Here is a 16420-nt window from a genome sequence, read left to right as displayed (position 1 = left end):
TGAGGGGGGGGGAAGCCCCCGATACGCGTTCCCCCAGGTGACTCCATGAACAAGCGTGGTTGGAAAGTACCTTTCTCGGCCGCTGTGAGCCAGCCCCGAATTAAAATAGAGAAATCCAAAATTCACGGGGATCCTGGTTCCCCTCTCATCCCCGTAGAACCTGCCCCGGCGAAGGGGCTTGGAGGGGGGGGGTGTTTTTGTCCCAAAAAAAAAAAGGCAGGCAGACCGCCGCGCACTGCCCTCCAATGGCCAAGTACTGAAAGTGGGTGCACAGTGGCCACAGGCACGGGGCGTCACGAAGGCGATAGAAGGAGAAAAAAGTAATCGAACAGAACACCAACGAAAGGGGCGGTCAGCAAGCAAGCTACCTTGCCTTGGGTACCTCCTTAGGTACCTAGGTAGGTAGGTAGGTAGGTAGGTAGGTAGGTAGGTACACGCCTTCCACGAACCAGACAGGCCAGACAAGGCTCTGGCACTTGTGCCTCGTTTGTGGAACTGAGGGTATGCCGCGCAATCACTCGACTCTCAGCCGCCTCGTCCCGCAATGTACAAGCAACCTGCCTTGCCTGCTGCACAGAACAACGCCCGATCTACTAGCCAACTACCTACCTAGCCTCCCTCACCCAATGCACAATGTACAATGCAGCTGCTTATTCGTAGGAGCTCAGCTGTCCATCCCAGCTCCCTGGCCGAGGTCCTGCCTCAATGATGGGTGGTAAACCACCACCCCTAGAGTTTTAGGTTGGTAGGTACCTACACCTCCCTCCGCCGCTGGGGGCAATGCGCTGAGACCGACCCATCCGCTCCCTGGGCCTTGTCACGTTGGTGCGTCAATGCCAGGGTTCACAGTGAGGCGAACCGCCGTCTTCAAACGTCTCAGGCGACCTGTGATGGAAAACTGAATTCCCCCCGCAAGCACGCTCAGCTGGGTGGCTCCAAGGATCTCCATGCTGTGCTGCACCTTGTGTACCTCTCGTGCATACCAAGATCCCTATCTATCAAGGTATCTTGCTTAAACAGAAAAGGGGCCAAAGTTGAACATGGCGTGCTCCCCTCTGCCAGTATCGACGCCAGCACCGCACCCGGCATCCGTCGTCTGCCCAAGCCCCACCGCTCTCAGTCAGTACCCCCCAAGCTCCCAAGTCCCTACCTGACCCCAATCCGCCGGTCAACAGGCCAACCACCAAGCGTGTGGTTTGCCTCCTCGAGTCTACCACTCTGTTGCCAGCCAGGCAGGCGTGGCCTCGTCACCAGCTCTCGTCTCAGGGTTTCATTCCCTTTTCCACTTCGCCGTTCCATTCTCTCACCCTGTTCCGTCTCATGGTCTGCCCACGTCGTCTGTTGCGGACCAACCAGAAGGACTGAGGCACGAGGTCCATCCAAATTCCTCTTGCGTTCTCGCTGACGCAGTTGACCCGCCCGCCTTCAGTGCAGCTAGTCATGCGAAACTGTCCCGGCCCCCGAACCCGGCCAGATGCCATAACCACCCAACTCGTTACCCGACTGAAAGCCCCCGTCCAAGGTTCGCGAGTCTAGGTTCGCTGGATAGTCCCCGGACAAGCACTGTCAAGCAGTCCAGCCCTCGGGGGGGCCTGACCCACTCCCCTGCTTGTCTCATCCATCTCTTCTGCGAGCGACAGCGTCCACGTAGACCCGAGGTTGAGCGGCTGATGTCACAACCTACACCAGTGGCGTCTCATGTGGCTCACCCTGTCCTCTGTTCTCGGGGCGTTGCGTGGCAAGCCAACAATCGTATCGCGACACCCTTCCACGACTGACCGCTGCCTGCCGTCGAAGACGGTTGTTTCCAGTCCATTCTTGCCTTGGAGTTGTCATCCATCTAGATCGCTTCCCTGTGTATGTACGTGGGCGGAAGGAAGCCTGCTGCGAACTGCTTTTGTCCGAGTGTCCGACACGGACGAGTATGTGTCTGTCTCCCAGGCGCCTCCAAGGCTGACATCAACCGACGAACACCGAACCCGAGTCAGTCCTGTATGCAATGCTGTACGGAATCCACGGAGTTTGGGGATCAATTGACGATATGATAAGACTCGTATTGCTCCCAAGCTGGAACACTGAGCCTCAATCATCTCGTTACATCTCACTCCCAGAAGAGCAATAATCTACGTCACCACTTTCCCCGTCACCGACGACGCAAAGCACTTGGCTTGCTTGTATACGGCGGTCGTCACCCACCAATCTGCACCTTGCCGTCTTGCCTGGCGTTGAAGCCATTCGTGAGGCAGTGCTCTCCCTTGAAGTTGGAATAATACACTAGGCTCAGGCAGAGTCAAAACCATGAAACCTAGTGAATAATGACCCAAAAACAGGCCTCAATAGTCCAGTTACGGGAAGAGCAGCGAAAAGTTGAACAGTGATGTCCATCATAATCACAAAAGCTAGGGGCCAGGAAACTAACGAGGGTCCGTTAGTCTAGTGGTTAGGACGACTGGTTTTGACCTGATAATGATCCAGTAAGCACCGGTTCGAACCCGGTATGGACCTTTTTTTTGGTCCTGAGGCAATACCTAATGTCATTCACAGTTACAATGCATTATTTCTTAGTATGACTAGATGTGTGTGGCCGATTTTTGGTCAGGCCGTTGACTACCTAGCCTGTTAGGAGCCTGCCCACAGGAGGTGTAGATGGACCTCCAGCTTGTCAACCATCGTTCTCGTAAATTCCAGCAGGACCAGCTTGTATCAGACTTGGGCTACTGCTCAGTGCTCAAGGTGACTAAATTGGAACTACTAATACTAATGCGCGAAAGGTCGAAAGCATTGTCTAAGCCTGCTGCCCTTGCGATGCCGAGCCAGCGAGACGAATGGATGGTACGTGCTGTTTTCTTGGAAGGTCATCAAGTTCGATCCGTAAATGAGCTCACCTTCATAACGGCACAAGATCGGTAGCACTCCACATCGAGGCCGAATGGTATTGCCCGAGTCCTGTGAGAAAACAGTGGGTTTCCTCTCGGCGCAAGGAATGGCTTTGTTAATCGCAGACAATAGTGGCGCATCAGCAACTCTGTTTCGTGCTCAAAGATGCGCAAGAAGCTGTGATACAGTGTCGAGAACAAACAACAATAGCCATGTGATGCAACAGCTTTTTGGACAGAAAAACACGAGAATAGGAGATCAATTGATTTCATCCTGCAGACATCTTGTTTATCAGACTTGGGTGCTATTCAAGGCCGACCGGCTCGGCGTCTGGCGATCTTGGGTTGGTCAATGACATACAGACAAAATACAGATTCGACAATGGACTGCCTCACTAGTCTGCCCACTGAATTTATCATCCTAATTGCGAAAGATGTATCGTCCCTGAATGCCCTGACAGCCTTGGCACGATCCTGCCGCTCCATGCACCCCATTGCCAACCCAATCCTTTACGAGCTGTCACTGGCCTCGGGCGCAAATCTGCGAGCGCTCAAAAGGGCCCTGGTATGCGTTGCTCGAGCTTCAGCCTGTACACTTGCTGCCTATCCCGCTCTCGTTCCAGAGCTCCCTATGAATGTTGGGCTCTTGACATTTTCGCTGCACTCAGCCTAAGTTTGGGAGCTTGCGGACCGCCAGTATCCTGCTAGGCGTACATGCCAATGTGCTTTCGTCTAGAGAAATAAACGCATGGGCCCGTATTCGGCACACCGGCGAGAATGAATGGAAGCTTGGAATCGAAGGAGCTGGCAGTCTTGCCGCCGCCGCCGGAGTCAAATTTTCCAGCCCTACATGTGAGGTGTATGCTTCCGAGGAAGACTTATGGATCATGAAAAAACAGGTCGTCGAACAGATCCTGCGTCAGTTACAACCAAAAATCAGCACAGGGTCACCCGCGGAGGGCCCATGCCTGAAGGAAGAATACCAAGATGAGCTGGACTCCGCCTTGAACGCTGCCGTCGGTACGGACGCCCCTGTTGCAGACTTGATGGAGCTGCTCATCGGACTCGGTGCAAATATGAACCGTATTCCAAAGAAGCGATACCGTGTACGCACCGAAAACGTCGTCATGCGCGCTATCATGGAGGAGGACCTTGTCTTGTTCAAGGAGAAGGTGTCTTTCCTGGCACAGAACGGGGCGGACTGCAGTAGAGTATATAGATCTGCAGACTGGAGGGAGGTGGAGGTCAAGACGGCGATGGAAAGGCTCGACGATAAACTTCAAGACGATGAACAGACGAAGGACTTGCAAATCCCCACGACGCTTGCTGCCATTGAATACCTTGGGTTCATTGGGGCTATTCGTTGAGAATGACCATCCCGTAACATAGCAAGACATGCTGCAGCCTCCAGCAAATCGACACTGAACACTAGAAGCACTGTACTCTAAGGAGTCGTAGTACTGATAGCATGAGAGCTACTTAAAAATAACCTAGGTGGGGGTCAAGAGAAAGATAAGTGCGTTCATTGAATACAGGCTTTGGGAGGTTATATCGAGAGAACAGAAAACGAAGATGTAGTAGGGCAATATGACCCTCGGGCTCCGACCCGGACGCGATAGAGTCTGCGTGTATATACCGTCTTTACTACTCTCCCGGGTCCTAAATCTGAGGCGAGGGCTGGCGTTTACAAGAGTGTTCACGGCTTTCCGAGTCAGGAGAAGGTTGTGACGTCCGTCTTTCCGAAGGTGAGTACTGGGGTTCTCCATACTACAGTCCAGTAAGACCATGGCCGAGAACTGTCGAATTTCGCAAAGAATCTAGAAAAACATGAAAGAATCTTGCGAGTAGCCATGTGGAGACCTTTAGTCTATACCTTTACCAGCTGCCAGGCATGACTTATCGTCCTCGGTACCGGCGAGAGCTGCAGCCTCACCGCCGGCTGTAGGAGGCTGACCAACCACTATCACCCTATCAGCAACAGACAGGGCCTCGGCGACGGACAAGACCTATGCTACGTCCCTCTTCGTGTCTTCGTTGACCCACAGTCCCATCCCGAGATTGAAAGATGGATCGAGGAGAGGTTCAGACTACCTGGCATGGTAGCGCGACACGTCGAGAAGTGTTCAGAGCACAAGAAGCTGCCGGTACGAGTCCTCTCCCGAATGTAATTCTCCTTGCTAATATTTGTTCTTCTTCCGCTATTGTCATCCCCGTCATCTTAGCACCCTCTCTGGAGATATGAGGTTGCGATCCTCGTTGTCACTAGCGCTTCTTTCGCAACGATGGCCGTAGTCGCTTTCGCTGCTTGTCGATATCGTAGAAGGCCACAAGAAATCCATCGCTTTCCCAGCGACCTTGTTGGTAAATGATTCAGATTCAGATTCGTTGTTCATTATGAGTTGCGAGGCGTTTGGCCCCCTGTGTTGTATTGATGGAATTTGAGTTCATGTGTACTCCCACCTACCTTACTTACCCAAGTGTGGAAGATGGAAGGTGAAAACTAGGGGTCATTGGTGCACTTGAGTAGCCCTACAGGCAAGGGTGTGATGGTGAATCGGGTAATAGATACCTATCATCTAAAGAATATATTCGCATGTCGGTCGATGTGCTTTTTGGTCTGTTCATATAGACATTGATCCAAAAAGCCGTAATGTTTCACGACTACATGTAGATTAATTATGTGAAGTTCAAGTTAACAAGGGTCTGTTAGTCTAGTGGTTAGGACGGCTGGTTTTGATCAGAGATGATTCCAGTAAGCACCGGTTCGAACCCGGTACGGACCTTCGTTTTTGGATTTGGCCGAGACGCTAGTTCTCTCCTTTTGCCTCCGTAATGCAGACAGACAGACCACCCACCGACGCACTTTCTATGCCCCGAGCCATAGATTGAAGGCTCCACGAACACCCTGACAAATAAGTATTTAAAACCTGTTCCTCATTTCCCTGACTGGCCAGGCGAAGGCGATCTTGCTGGCAGTCATTGTTTTTTTTTCATCGAATCTCCAACAGCCCGCCAAATATTCGATACAGTGCCTGCAGTTCAGTTGTAACTGAGCCTTCTCTTCATACAGATTCAATGGCGAAATGCACTGGCCAACACCTGTGCGAACAGTCTCAAACCATACGCCTGCTTCAGTGGATAATCAACTATACCTATAAAGCCCTAAACGCTGAATAATCGGCAGGTACAAAATCACAAGCCAAGAGACACCACCGTCCCCAAAAACGCCCTTCACATGTTGCTCCCGAATAGTGGACCAGGCGATGGAAGCAGAACAACAGCCCAGTCGAAGCGTACAGGGACTCCGAAATCCATCATGAAACAGCAAGGAGAATGGTTCGTGAACAGTGATGTCTTGGTACGGAATGAGGAAAGCAAGGATAATCATGTAGTCCTCCGCTGCTGTTCGTCAAAGTCCGAACCTTCCCTCACCCGTCAAACACCTCAGATCCGACAAAACCCTTCCATCATCTAACCCTCCGAGTTCGCTCGAAAAGCCAATAGCCGTGGTGGATCCCGGGATAAAATAACAGCATTCCTCGACGGCGCCTTCGTCTCGATCCGTTTTAATTTTAGGCCTACAGCGCTCATCCCGACCCTACATCCAAAGGAAAGACGTTCAAGTAGTCGTGAAAGGCTTCGATGATAGAAATGAAAGCAGCTCGTCGCGGGCTGTTGACGAGAAGAAAGAGTAGGGACATGGTGAAACCTGTCCGCCACTCTACTGGGGATAGTATACCATGCCAGGTGCTTGCTGGGGATAGAAGAAGCCGTCTGGGCTCGGGGTAACCATTCCTGCCATCCCCGGAACACCCGAGCCATAGACTGGAGGACCCTGGTATCCCTGGTAGTTGTTCGACGGCGGCATCTGAGAGGCATCGTAGTAATAGACCATGCCGTTGACCTCTTGCGCTACCATGCCCGGGTTGCCACCCGGCCCATGCTGTTCGTACTGGGACTGCTGAGGGTAATTCTGACTCTGGGCTTGCTGCGAGGCCGGAATGAACGGGACTGCCGAAGCAGGCGATGGCATAACGCCGCCATTGTATGCAGGTGGTTGATAGTATCCAGGCTGTTGGGGCATCATTCCGTACGACTGTTGATGGCCATAGTAGTTCTGCTGGCCATAATGAGTAGGCTGGAACGGCGCAGCGTGAATTGCGCGTTCGGGTATGTGAGACAAAGGAGTACCGGTTGAGAGGTGAGACGGGTAGGATGGCTGGCGAGAGTGTCCATCCGGGCCCAGGCCGTTTGAAACTTGTGGTGGCACTTGCTGGTGGAATGCCTGGTGGAAGGGCTGCTGGTCCAGGGTCGGCGACTCGATGCCAGCGACGGACACAGTCTTCTGCGGGCGAGGCTGGTGCATGGGGATTGATTGCTGTCGGTTTTCCTGGAAAATGGGCTTCTGGGGAAGAGGGTGTGTATGGGGCTGCGGCATGCCGTTCAGCGAGGCATCTTGTACACCGACGAAGTGATCGATAGGCACCATGCCGTCGACACTGATCTGCGGTTGCTGAACTGCAGGCGGAAGCCGGACGACGGGGCGTGGATTGTCGAGTGGCATGGGTGGACGCGAGACCACAGACCCGGTGGGAGAGAACATATAGTCGCGACCGTCGGGGGCCAACGACGACCGGCGACTAAGGGCAATGCTGGGTGAATAAGCACTGCCATAGAAGCTGCCACCGAAGACGCTGGTGCGTCGAGAGAAGCCACCCATAGATCCAAGGCCTGAGCGAGGCTTGCCGCGGGTCCGCTGCTGGTTGGGGCGCATCGCTCTCGGTATGAAGATGAATGACCTGTCGACGGCGGGAAAGATGTACTTTGGCGCGTTGTCGGGAAGCGAGATTCGAACTGGCTTATCGCGGCGTAGGGGTGGTCTGTGGTCGGGTAACTTGGTGTATTGTCGGACCGGCATGGCGAAGGCTGAAGGGGGTTTACCGGGTGTGATTGAAACTCTGACCTGCACGTTCCCAACGTGCTTCTCGGTAGACATGGTTCTGTTGATCGGTGTCGGGTTCGGGGAACAGGTCGGAATAATGCCGTTGCCATTCGGAGGACCCTCCTCGTCGGGGGGTGCATGACGGACCGGCCTCGAGGGCTGGGGGTTGACGACGTCTTCGTGCATGTCGTGAGCCCATTGTCCGCTTGTCAGAGGGTCGGAGGGTGGTTGGAGTTGGCTGAATCATTAGTCTTTGCAGAACAATCGATGACAAGCAGGGCTGAGAAACTCACTGCACTGGGGCAAAGGGGCCTCCGAAGCCACCACGACCTCGGCCACGGCCCCGGCCGAAGGGACGAAAGCCGTTCGCGGCTGGACCAGCGTGCCGGTGATCGTGCATGAAGAAAGCCCCTCTGTTTGGTACGAAGGCAGGGTCTTCGTCCCGCCTTCGCTTGTACTCTTCATGCTCCCGCCGGCGACGGTCGCCTACAGGCTCTGCTGGTTGTTTCGCGGCCGAATCGGAAGTCACGACAAGGGGCCCGTTGGATGTGGGTTTCGGAAGGACATCGATCGCATCGTCGAAATGCTCCCCTTCACCTGCTGTGTGCTTGCCTTCGAGAGACAGGCCATGCATCATCAAGTGCGTGTCTGAGGCAGGCTTGCCATCAGGTTGAGCTTGAGGAACGGGATCTTTGGCGGTAGGAGCCTTCGCGACACCATTCCTAGCTGCCTTTGATTTCTTCACGTTGGGCGCAACTGGCGACGTTTCATCGATGTTGCTGGTGTCACTGTCGGCGTCGTGCTCGTTGTCGATGTCATCGCTGGCAAAGGACCCCTCAGACATTGAGTCATCCTCGAGGTCGAGCTGGTCGAGACCACCTTCGTCCTCCCCTTCATCGTCAACCCGCCGCCTGTGGCCGATCAATTTTCGGCGACGGGTGGCAGCCATGTTTGTGTTCGATTTGGGAGCAGGCATAGCTGGAAACAGCCACTAGGATTCAGATGGTGTCGGATGGTTGTACGTGCGTGTCGCGGCGGACATGCGGCAGATTGACTTTCCAGCGAGAGTACGTGACTCGGTGGTGGAAGCGGGATGGTCGGGGTGGATAAGAGCAAGCAGAAACCGCCCTGCGGCTACGTACAGAGGAAGCAAGCAAAAAGAATAAAGTAAACAGAGTGCAGTCCGAGAGTATGGACAGCTTATTATGAAGGCCGTAGATAGGTGAGTTTCAAGGTTGGGGGCAGAGGCTCGTTGAGGTTCTGGTCGAGGTCGGGTCGGGTCGCGCGAACGATGGAAGGTCGGATTCGAACCCAGCTGGGGAGGGGAGTGCCGCTTCTCGCGTCTCCTCGTCCGCGGTGATGACAGTCTGCGTCTAGTTAAAGGGCAGATGGGAATTGCACCACGCGCGTGGGAAGGGCCAAGATGGGAGACGTGGAGACGGGCGCGGAGGAGATGGCAGCCACGGGGATGGTGGAGATGTGGTGATGATGATGATGATGTGCAAAGGAAACTTGAGAAATTCTTGGGGGTCTTGGACGTGGCCGAAGGTTGGAGAGGACCAGGGGGGGGGTGGGAGGTTTGTGTCAGTGTGGAGAGAGAGAGGAGACTTCACGTTTGGTTGCTTTCGTTGCCTGCATTGGCCTGTCATTGTCAGCCTGAGAGGAATGCGCGCAGGTGCCATGGGAGATGCGACTCCCCGCACTGTACCAAGCCGTAGCCGACAGGGCATCGTCGGTACGCTATAACAGTGTCTGTTAATGAGCTTGGAACGTAATGCACTGTTTTTTTCCCTCCGCCGAGTTTGGTTTGGACAACCTCCCCAGGTGCCTACCACCTGTACTGGGACCTAGGTAGCTGCTACTAGCACAAGTCCAGCTTTTACAGTCCGCCGGCTGTTCACGACCGAGTTCTGACTCTTTTCCTAATGAAGCTGAGTGAACAACTACCCTGGTTACGCCCGATTCCGATCAAGCCGGTTGGAGACGTTTCGCGATGGCGGCTGAAGGCTCCCTGGCGACCTATCTGGTGCTGCCGCTATTCGCGGGATACTACCTACAGCCACAGTAATCACTGTTGGGCCCCAACGTCTTTGCTCTCCGTGGTAGGTACCTTAGGGAAGGTAGCTTGCGCTGGACAGACTACCTATGTACAAGCTCTCTGCTCTCCGTCACACCAACAGCAGGAGAAAGCTTCAGCGAATCAGACCGATTTACGACCGTCAATTGGCCTTAGGCTCCCGTATGACTACTTCGTGCGGGACTACCTGATCAGACCATCCCCGCTTCTTGGGGTCGTTGCACGCACGACGCAAAGACCGCTGCACCTCAGAGTGGGAGCGCTGAGATGAGAGGCCCGGCCTGTGCATCAGGTGCACGTCAGAGGAGATGCTCGTTCTTTGGACCAGTCTCTACTCAGGGCGTAGGCTCACCCGGCCAAAGATAAAACCTCTCACTCCATTGCTTATCCAGCATTCCTCTCCATCTACCAAGCTGTCCGCCAGAACAGCTTCTTCGATCGCAATACCGCTGCACAAGAGAACACATCAGAAGGTCTGTGGGTTAAGCCGCGACAAGACGGGGAGGGGAGGGGAAGGTAAGCATTACCGTTCGAGAGCCCATCTACGTGTGGTGCCATCCTGACCACCACTGCCAGACTCCCAGCTGAATTTCTGGGGTACAGGAGGGGTCACCCACCGGCCGTTTCTGAAGAAATAAGGGGTTGTCAGGCTACCCTCCATGATGGAACCGTCAGTCTTGTTGACTACCAGAACTTCCGTGGTATCGGTCAGCTGGATCCCGGCGCGACTCCGCGCGTCATCGTAGACAGCGCGCTCCGTTGTCTTGAAATGTGTGTATTCCGACTTGGACGTCAGGGCCGTGTCAGGCACAATCTTGTACACGGGGGTCTTGCTGGGATCGCCTGCAGCAACCTCTGCGTCAGGCACGGGCAGCCAACTGGGGAAGAGGTTGGACAGAGGCACCGGTGCAGCAGGTCCCTTCTCGCATGCAAGCCGGCCGTCTTGAGCAAGGAGGATCTTCACACGGGCCGTATACCTGTGATCCGCCAGGGAGGTATCCAGAAAGGAGGCAAGGCGCTCTAGCCCAGCCTCACCCTCCAGGATCTGAATGGCATCTGGCCACGCCCAGTGGGTGGCAGCTCTGAGCATGCGGTCGCGGTGGTAATCGAGTATATAGTAGGGTGACTCAATACGGTGGTTCCATCCAGCGTTTTGAGGACCATGCGTAGGGACCTGTCGAAGCCCATCATCGTGGCGTAATGATGTGAAGAGCTGAAAGTCTCGAGACATTTCAATGAGCGAGACGATGTGTTGAAAAGCTCAAGTGAGATCAGTGCAGGTAGCCGACGACGCTTGAGATGTGTTTTGTCCATCAAAGCCCACCCTGGTCATCTTTGGCCTGGAGCTTTGACGGACGAGGTCATGAAATTTCAGGTCTCTCATTGGCCAATGTATGGGCTCAGTCGAGATGGCCTGCCCACAGGCCAAGACAATGGTAACGCCTCGGGTCGCCGGGGCTGCTAGGCTCTGTGTGTGGTGACGTCTGGGCCTGTCCTTAGGTAAGCCCGCAATAATTTTCTGTATCATCACCTCCCGTCAGATTCCAGCAGCATCCAGGAAAGCTATCGCGCGCCCCATTCAACCTCCTATCATCAACCGCCTCACAGCCGACGTTCTTTCCGGCCCTTTCCCAACGTAAACACTCCGGGCTCCTGCCGCAAAGTCAAGGAGTGTTTTATTCAGTTTTTTTTGATTCATCGCACGCACTCTTAATCATGTCAAATCCTCTTCCCTCTGTCCCCCCGATGGCCACTAGGCCTGTCGCGGTCCCCGTCGAGTCCTCCTCTGTTTGGGATCGCATCTCGACGTGGGCGTCTGAGAACAAGACGGTCGTCTATACGATCGCCGGTGTGGCCGTCGTTTTCACAGGTGCAGGCGTCTTCTACTACCTCAACAGTGACTCGGTAAGTTTCGCCTGCCTCTCCAGCTGTTATCGTAGACTTGCACCAAACTGCCTCATCGTGTTCCAATCTGCTGCGCGACATCAAAGCAACCTTTCCTCGACTTTCAATCGCTGATAGAGATTCAACTACAGAAGCCCAAGGACAATTCACCAAAGCTCAGCAAGAAGGAGCGCAGGAAAAGAAAGGAGGCCGAGAGGAAGGCTGAGGCCGAGAAGACAACGTCCACAGAAACTGTCGAGGAGAAGGCGCCAGCTCAGCCAGTCACTGTCGAAAGTGCCGATGAGCTGCCCGAAATCACCGAGGCGTCTGTCGCGACCTTCACAGAGGAGCAGCGCGATGCTTACGCGGCCAAGCTGAAGGATGCCGGAAACAAGGCCTACGGCAGCAAGGAGTACAACTCGGCGATCGACCTTTACTCCAAGGCCATCTTGTGCAAGGCCAACCCCATCTTCTACTCTAACCGCGCCGCCTGCTTCAACGCGCTCGGTGACTGGGACAAGGTTGTCGAAGATACCACGGCCGCCATCAACCTTGACCCCGAATACGTCAAGGCCCTCAACCGTCGTGCCAACGCCTACGAGCACCTGAAGATGTACGGCGAGGCGCTCCTTGACTTCACGGCATCATGCATCATCGACAGCTTCAAGAACCAAGCCAGCGCCGAGTCCGTCGAGCGCTTGCTGAAAAAGTTTGCCGAGCAGAAGGCGTCAGAGATGATGGCCAACCGCCCCGTCAAACTTCCCAGTCACACCTTTGTCGGCAACTACCTGCAAAGCTTCCGTGTCAAATCTCGCCCTGCCGGCTTGGAAGACTCGATTGAGCTTTCTGAGGAGACCGGCGTCGGTCAGCTTCAGCTTGGCCTGAAGGCCATGGAGAAGAAGACGGGCGACGGTTACGAGGAGGCGAGGGCAGCGTTTGACAAGGCTCTCGAGCTTGGTGATCTCGGCGACCACGAGGCACTGGCCTATAACATGCGCGGCACTTTCCGTTGCCTGCTCGGCAAGCACGACGACGCCATGGCAGACCTAACCAAGAGCATTGAGCTCGACCCTAGCCTGACGCAGAGCTACATCAAGCGCGCCAGCATGAACCTGGAGCTCGGCGCTCCCGAGAAGGCGGCCGAGGACTTTGAAAAGGCGCTTGAACAGAACGCCGACGACCCCGACATCTACTACCACCGTGCCCAGCTCCACTTCATCAAGGGCGAATTCTCTGATGCGGCCAAGGACTACCAGAAGTCCATTGACCTCGACCGCGACTTCATCTTCTCGCACATTCAGCTCGGCGTCACGCAGTACAAGATGGGCTCGATCGCCTCGTCCATGTCCATCTTCCGCCGCTGCATCAAGAACTTCAAGGAGGTGCCGGACGTCTACAACTACTACGGCGAGCTGCTGCTTGACCAAGGCAACTTCCAGGAGGCCGTGGAGAAGTTTGACACGGCCATCGAGATGGAGAAGAAGACCAAGCCCATGGCCATGAACGTTCTGCCTCTCATCAACAAGGCCCTGTGCCTCTTCCAGCAGAAGCAAGACTTTACCGAGGCCGAGAAGCTGTGCCAGAAGGCACTTATCAGTACGTATTTCCCCGCTCCCCTTTTGCCTCTCGACAAATCCTTGTCTACAACGGTTGGCGCTAACCGTTCTGCAGTCGACCCCGAATGCGACATTGCCGTCGCCACCATGGCCCAGCTTCTCCTCCAGCAGGGCAAGGTGACCGAGGCGCTCAAGTATTTCGAGCGCGCCGCCGAGCTGGCCCGCACCGAAGGCGAGACTGTCAATGCTCTGTCCTACGCCGAGGCCACCCGCACGCAGCTCCAGGTGCAGGAGAAGTACCCCAAGCTTGCCGCGAGGCTACAGGGCATGAACCCCGCGCTCGGCCGGTAAGGGTCTTGTCCTTGTCCGTGGCGGGGGAAGAGATTCGGATGTGAGTGTGTACGATGGGAGACCGGGGAAGGGGGGGAGACACGATGCGCCTCACGAATGCAGGCCAGATGGTCGGGCTCGAGGGCGCCTTGTATGATAGAGAGTTTTCTGGGTTGCCTGCTGCCTGCCTAGCTCTCGCAGGGACGGTCAAGGTGGGAGCCAAGGTCAAAACAAAAATCGATGGTTTCCTCCTTGGCTCCCCTCCCTTGCTCCGTTACAAGAAGGGGGGAAGGCCTTCTCGCCTGAGTGCGACTCAGGGTCATGTTGGAGAAAAGGCAGGGGGACGGAGGCAGATAGGGTTGTCTTTTGTACTATGTATCGGGGCATCAGTGCACGGCGTGCTGAGCCTGTACAAAAAGGTAGTATGTAATTCTTCCACTCACCTGTAACACCGCGTCCATGGCCTATGACAGTGTTTCGTTTGCATGTCTTGTGCAATACGTATGGCTCAGTCCGAATACACGAGGGAAGATTCTGTCTCGGAAAACCAGAACCTCGTGGTCAAGTGGCGCATGTTGAACAGGCCACAGCAGATTGTACATCACCGCATTTCAACGTCTTGGTAGTTTCGTTACAGTTTCCAGCTATTAATTACGATCAATGAGATATCTGCTCTCACTACCAGCATCGGATCCAAACCGGGGGCGGCTCAGGAAACCGTCCCGGGAGAAAAGTAAATACAAGCAACACGTACAAAACTCCCAAGCCGCCCCTTCTCACTCCCTCCCTTCTAGAGTATTTCATCCACAAAGATGTAGCCGTCAGAGACTTCGTAAAAGACCCAAGCGACGCGGCATAAACTGCCGGTTCCTGCCAGACCAGACAGAACACGCCTATTAGAAAAAGGCCCCCTTGCGCCAGGATCATTGGCGTGGAAGGCGCAGCGTAAAGTGTAAACAAGTAGAGGGAAAGGCTCTAGCGCCGTTGCTGTTCAGGGTTGGGTGTCGCGCATCAAAGTCTAGCAGCGATGCAACTTTCCTTGCGGTTCTTCCCTTGCGCGCCCATGATACATCGAAGCGACGCTTAGCTGCTGGAGTTCTTGACGAGACCAACCCCGAGACCGACGCCAAGCGCGACAATGATAATGATGAGCACAACGACGAGGAGGCACCACCACTTGAGCTTGCGACGGTTGCGGGCGTGCTTGTTGGCGACCTCGACCTGCTCGTTGCCCTTTTGAATGTTCTCGACCGTGTTGACAGCGTTCTGCTCGGCGGCGTCGACGACGGCTTCCTGCTGCTCGACGAGGACAGCCATCTCCTGGAACAGCTGGGCGACCTCGGCGAGCGTGCGCTCGATGCGCTGAAGCTCGCTGTGACGGGCGCGGACGTTGCCGAGGACGGAGTTGGCCTGGCCCAGGCGGTTGTTCTTCAGCTGCAGCGAGTTGTTAGCATCACGTGCGAGGTCGAGGGCAGGGGCGACAGAGAAGGTGGGAGGGACATACCGCTGTCTGGAAAACACCCTCATTTCCCCAGTCGACCTCGGTGGCCTCGTGGACCTCTTCTTCCGTGGCATCCGGGTTGACGATTCGGTATTGACGGGCAATCTGCTCCTTGTAGCGCTTCTGGTATTCGCTTTCCACTTGCATATAACGGTGCAGCTCGTCCTTGAAAGTGTTCTTGACCGAGTTCAGCTGGGCTTGCTTGGAGGCGCGGGAGGCGTCCTGGGTGCGGGCGGCATCGCGCTCGAGGAATTTGATCTCCTCGGTGATCTGCGTGTTGCGCAGTTGGGTCTGGGCAACAGCGTTGTTCAGCTGGTCGGAGGCGACGGAATCGGCGGAAGAGAGCGCGCGTTGGTGCAGCTGAGCAATGTGTTCAATGTCGGCCGTCAAAGTGCGGATTTCGTTGCGCAGATTTTGTACGCGACCGAGGAAGTCTTGCTGGCTGATGGTGGTGGGTGCGGATGACTGTTGCTGCTGCTGCTGGTACGGGTTGCTCTGGTCCTGGTTCTGCTGTGGCTGTTGGCCATAGGGCTGCAGCTCATACTGGCCGCCGCCATACTGCTGCTGGCTCTGGTTCTGGAATGAGGTCAATGTTAGAATGGTGGTGATGGCTTCAATTGCGCTCGAGGCTGGATGTGGGCTCACCTGGTTGTAGTCGTACCCGCCCTCAGCCGCGGGACCCTGGGCATAGGGGTTCTGGCTGTATTGTCCGTACGACATGATGGGCTAAGAATTAAGAGAGGCGCGATGGACGCGCAGAGCGTTGGTAGTCGATGTATTCGCAAAAGGCTGAATGGTGGCGACGGGCGAATTGAGGAAAGGAATTTGTTGTGATCAAAACGGTCCGTCCGGGAGGTGAGGTAGTGGTGGAGCGTGCAGTATTGACGAGAGAGGGAGAGGGAGTGAGGTAGGTACCTAGGTACCAAGGTGAGATGGGATTCCCGGTTGCTGAGGACCTGCACGCGGACGGGGTACCTGGACTGTCTAAAGGAAGTTTGCGGATGCGGCGATCTGACTGGCCAGTGGGACGGAAGAATGGGACGGGCAAGGGTAAATGACGTTGAAGCTTGGGTCTTGACTGGGCTTGGGGATCCCTGCAAACTTTCAAGGGCACAGTGAGATGCTCCTGCGTGCTGAGCTGGGGGAGGGGGCTTCGGGTGTCTGTGGTGCTTGCTCAGGCCTGGGGTCAGCTTTGTCTGAGCGCTGAATCGAACTTGGCGGGCGGCTCGGGGGCGGCGGACAGCAGTCTCTTTT

The 16420-nt window shown here is 55.3% G+C and overlaps 6 protein-coding genes and 2 non-coding genes across 8 annotated transcripts; 4 read left to right on the top strand and 4 right to left on the bottom strand.

Moving 5' to 3' along the window:
* The first annotated feature begins 2422 nt into the window (after nucleotides 1-2422).
* Nucleotides 2423-2505, top strand: VDAG_20049. The gene has a single exon. It is a non-coding gene; the product is annotated as a tRNA-Gln (tRNA).
* Nucleotides 2506-2805: 300 nt separating this feature from the next.
* Nucleotides 2806-4243, top strand: VDAG_00283 (uncharacterized protein; the record flags this gene model as incomplete). The annotated part of the gene is made up of 2 exons (XM_009651660.1): nucleotides 2806-2832; nucleotides 3545-4243. 2 exons carry the CDS (start codon nucleotides 2806-2808, stop codon nucleotides 4241-4243), a joined length of 726 nt encoding a protein of 241 aa, XP_009649955.1.
* Nucleotides 4244-4738: 495 nt separating this feature from the next.
* Nucleotides 4739-4974, bottom strand: VDAG_00282 (uncharacterized protein; the record flags this gene model as incomplete). The annotated part of the gene is made up of 2 exons (XM_009651659.1): nucleotides 4739-4836; nucleotides 4920-4974. 2 exons carry the CDS (start codon nucleotides 4972-4974, stop codon nucleotides 4739-4741), a joined length of 153 nt encoding a protein of 50 aa, XP_009649954.1.
* A 602-nt stretch (nucleotides 4975-5576) lies between these two features.
* Nucleotides 5577-5659, top strand: VDAG_20048. The gene has a single exon. It is a non-coding gene; the product is annotated as a tRNA-Gln (tRNA).
* Nucleotides 5660-5850: 191 nt separating this feature from the next.
* VDAG_00281 (uncharacterized protein) lies at nucleotides 5851-8767 on the bottom strand (the record flags this gene model as incomplete). The annotated part of the gene is made up of 2 exons (XM_009651658.1): nucleotides 5851-8056; nucleotides 8112-8767. The coding sequence occupies 2 exons, from the start codon at nucleotides 8765-8767 to the stop codon at nucleotides 6598-6600; spliced, it is 2115 nt and encodes a 704-aa protein (XP_009649953.1). The 3' UTR covers nucleotides 5851-6597.
* A 1376-nt stretch (nucleotides 8768-10143) lies between these two features.
* VDAG_00280 (uncharacterized protein) lies at nucleotides 10144-11126 on the bottom strand (the record flags this gene model as incomplete). Its single annotated transcript, XM_009651657.1, has 3 exons — nucleotides 10144-10176; nucleotides 10305-10344; nucleotides 10423-11126. 3 exons carry the CDS (start codon nucleotides 11124-11126, stop codon nucleotides 10144-10146), a joined length of 777 nt encoding a protein of 258 aa, XP_009649952.1.
* A 485-nt stretch (nucleotides 11127-11611) lies between these two features.
* Nucleotides 11612-14111, top strand: VDAG_00279 (import receptor; the record flags this gene model as incomplete). The annotated part of the gene is made up of 3 exons (XM_009651656.1): nucleotides 11612-11800; nucleotides 11932-13375; nucleotides 13451-14111. The coding sequence occupies 3 exons, from the start codon at nucleotides 11612-11614 to the stop codon at nucleotides 13684-13686; spliced, it is 1869 nt and encodes a 622-aa protein (XP_009649951.1). The 3' UTR covers nucleotides 13687-14111.
* Nucleotides 14112-14295: 184 nt separating this feature from the next.
* On the bottom strand, nucleotides 14296-16025 carry VDAG_00278 (SSOI protein). Its single transcript, XM_009651655.1, has 3 exons — nucleotides 15812-16025; nucleotides 15170-15742; nucleotides 14296-15099 (listed from the first exon to the last, which is right to left on the bottom strand). The coding sequence occupies exons 1-3, from the start codon at nucleotides 15884-15886 to the stop codon at nucleotides 14749-14751; spliced, it is 999 nt and encodes a 332-aa protein (XP_009649950.1). The 5' UTR covers nucleotides 15887-16025; the 3' UTR covers nucleotides 14296-14748.
* Nucleotides 16026-16420: the final 395 nt, after the last annotated feature.

Source organism: Verticillium dahliae, genomic scaffold, assembly GCF_000150675.1.
Source record: "Verticillium dahliae VdLs.17 supercont1.1 genomic scaffold, whole genome shotgun sequence".
NCBI lineage: Eukaryota > Fungi > Ascomycota > Sordariomycetes > Glomerellales > Plectosphaerellaceae > Verticillium > Verticillium dahliae.
Note: the sequence above shows the minus strand (reverse complement) of the source record. Positions and strands in the feature narration are given on the sequence as shown.

What these genes read in the sequence shown, in the direction of transcription:
- VDAG_00278 (XM_009651655.1), bottom strand. Translation starts at nt 15,886, where the DNA reads ATGTCGTACGGACAATACAGCCAGAACCCCTATGCCCAGGGTCCCGCG. An exon ending in GCGGGTACGACTACAACCAG is followed by an intron (nt 15,743 to 15,811) that starts GTGAGCCCACAT and finishes ACCTCATTCCAG; the next exon opens with AACCAGAGCCAGCAGCAGTA. An exon ending in AGGGTGTTTTCCAGACAGCG is followed by an intron (nt 15,100 to 15,169) that starts GTATGTCCCTCC and finishes AACTCGCTGCAG; the next exon opens with CTGAAGAACAACCGCCTGGG.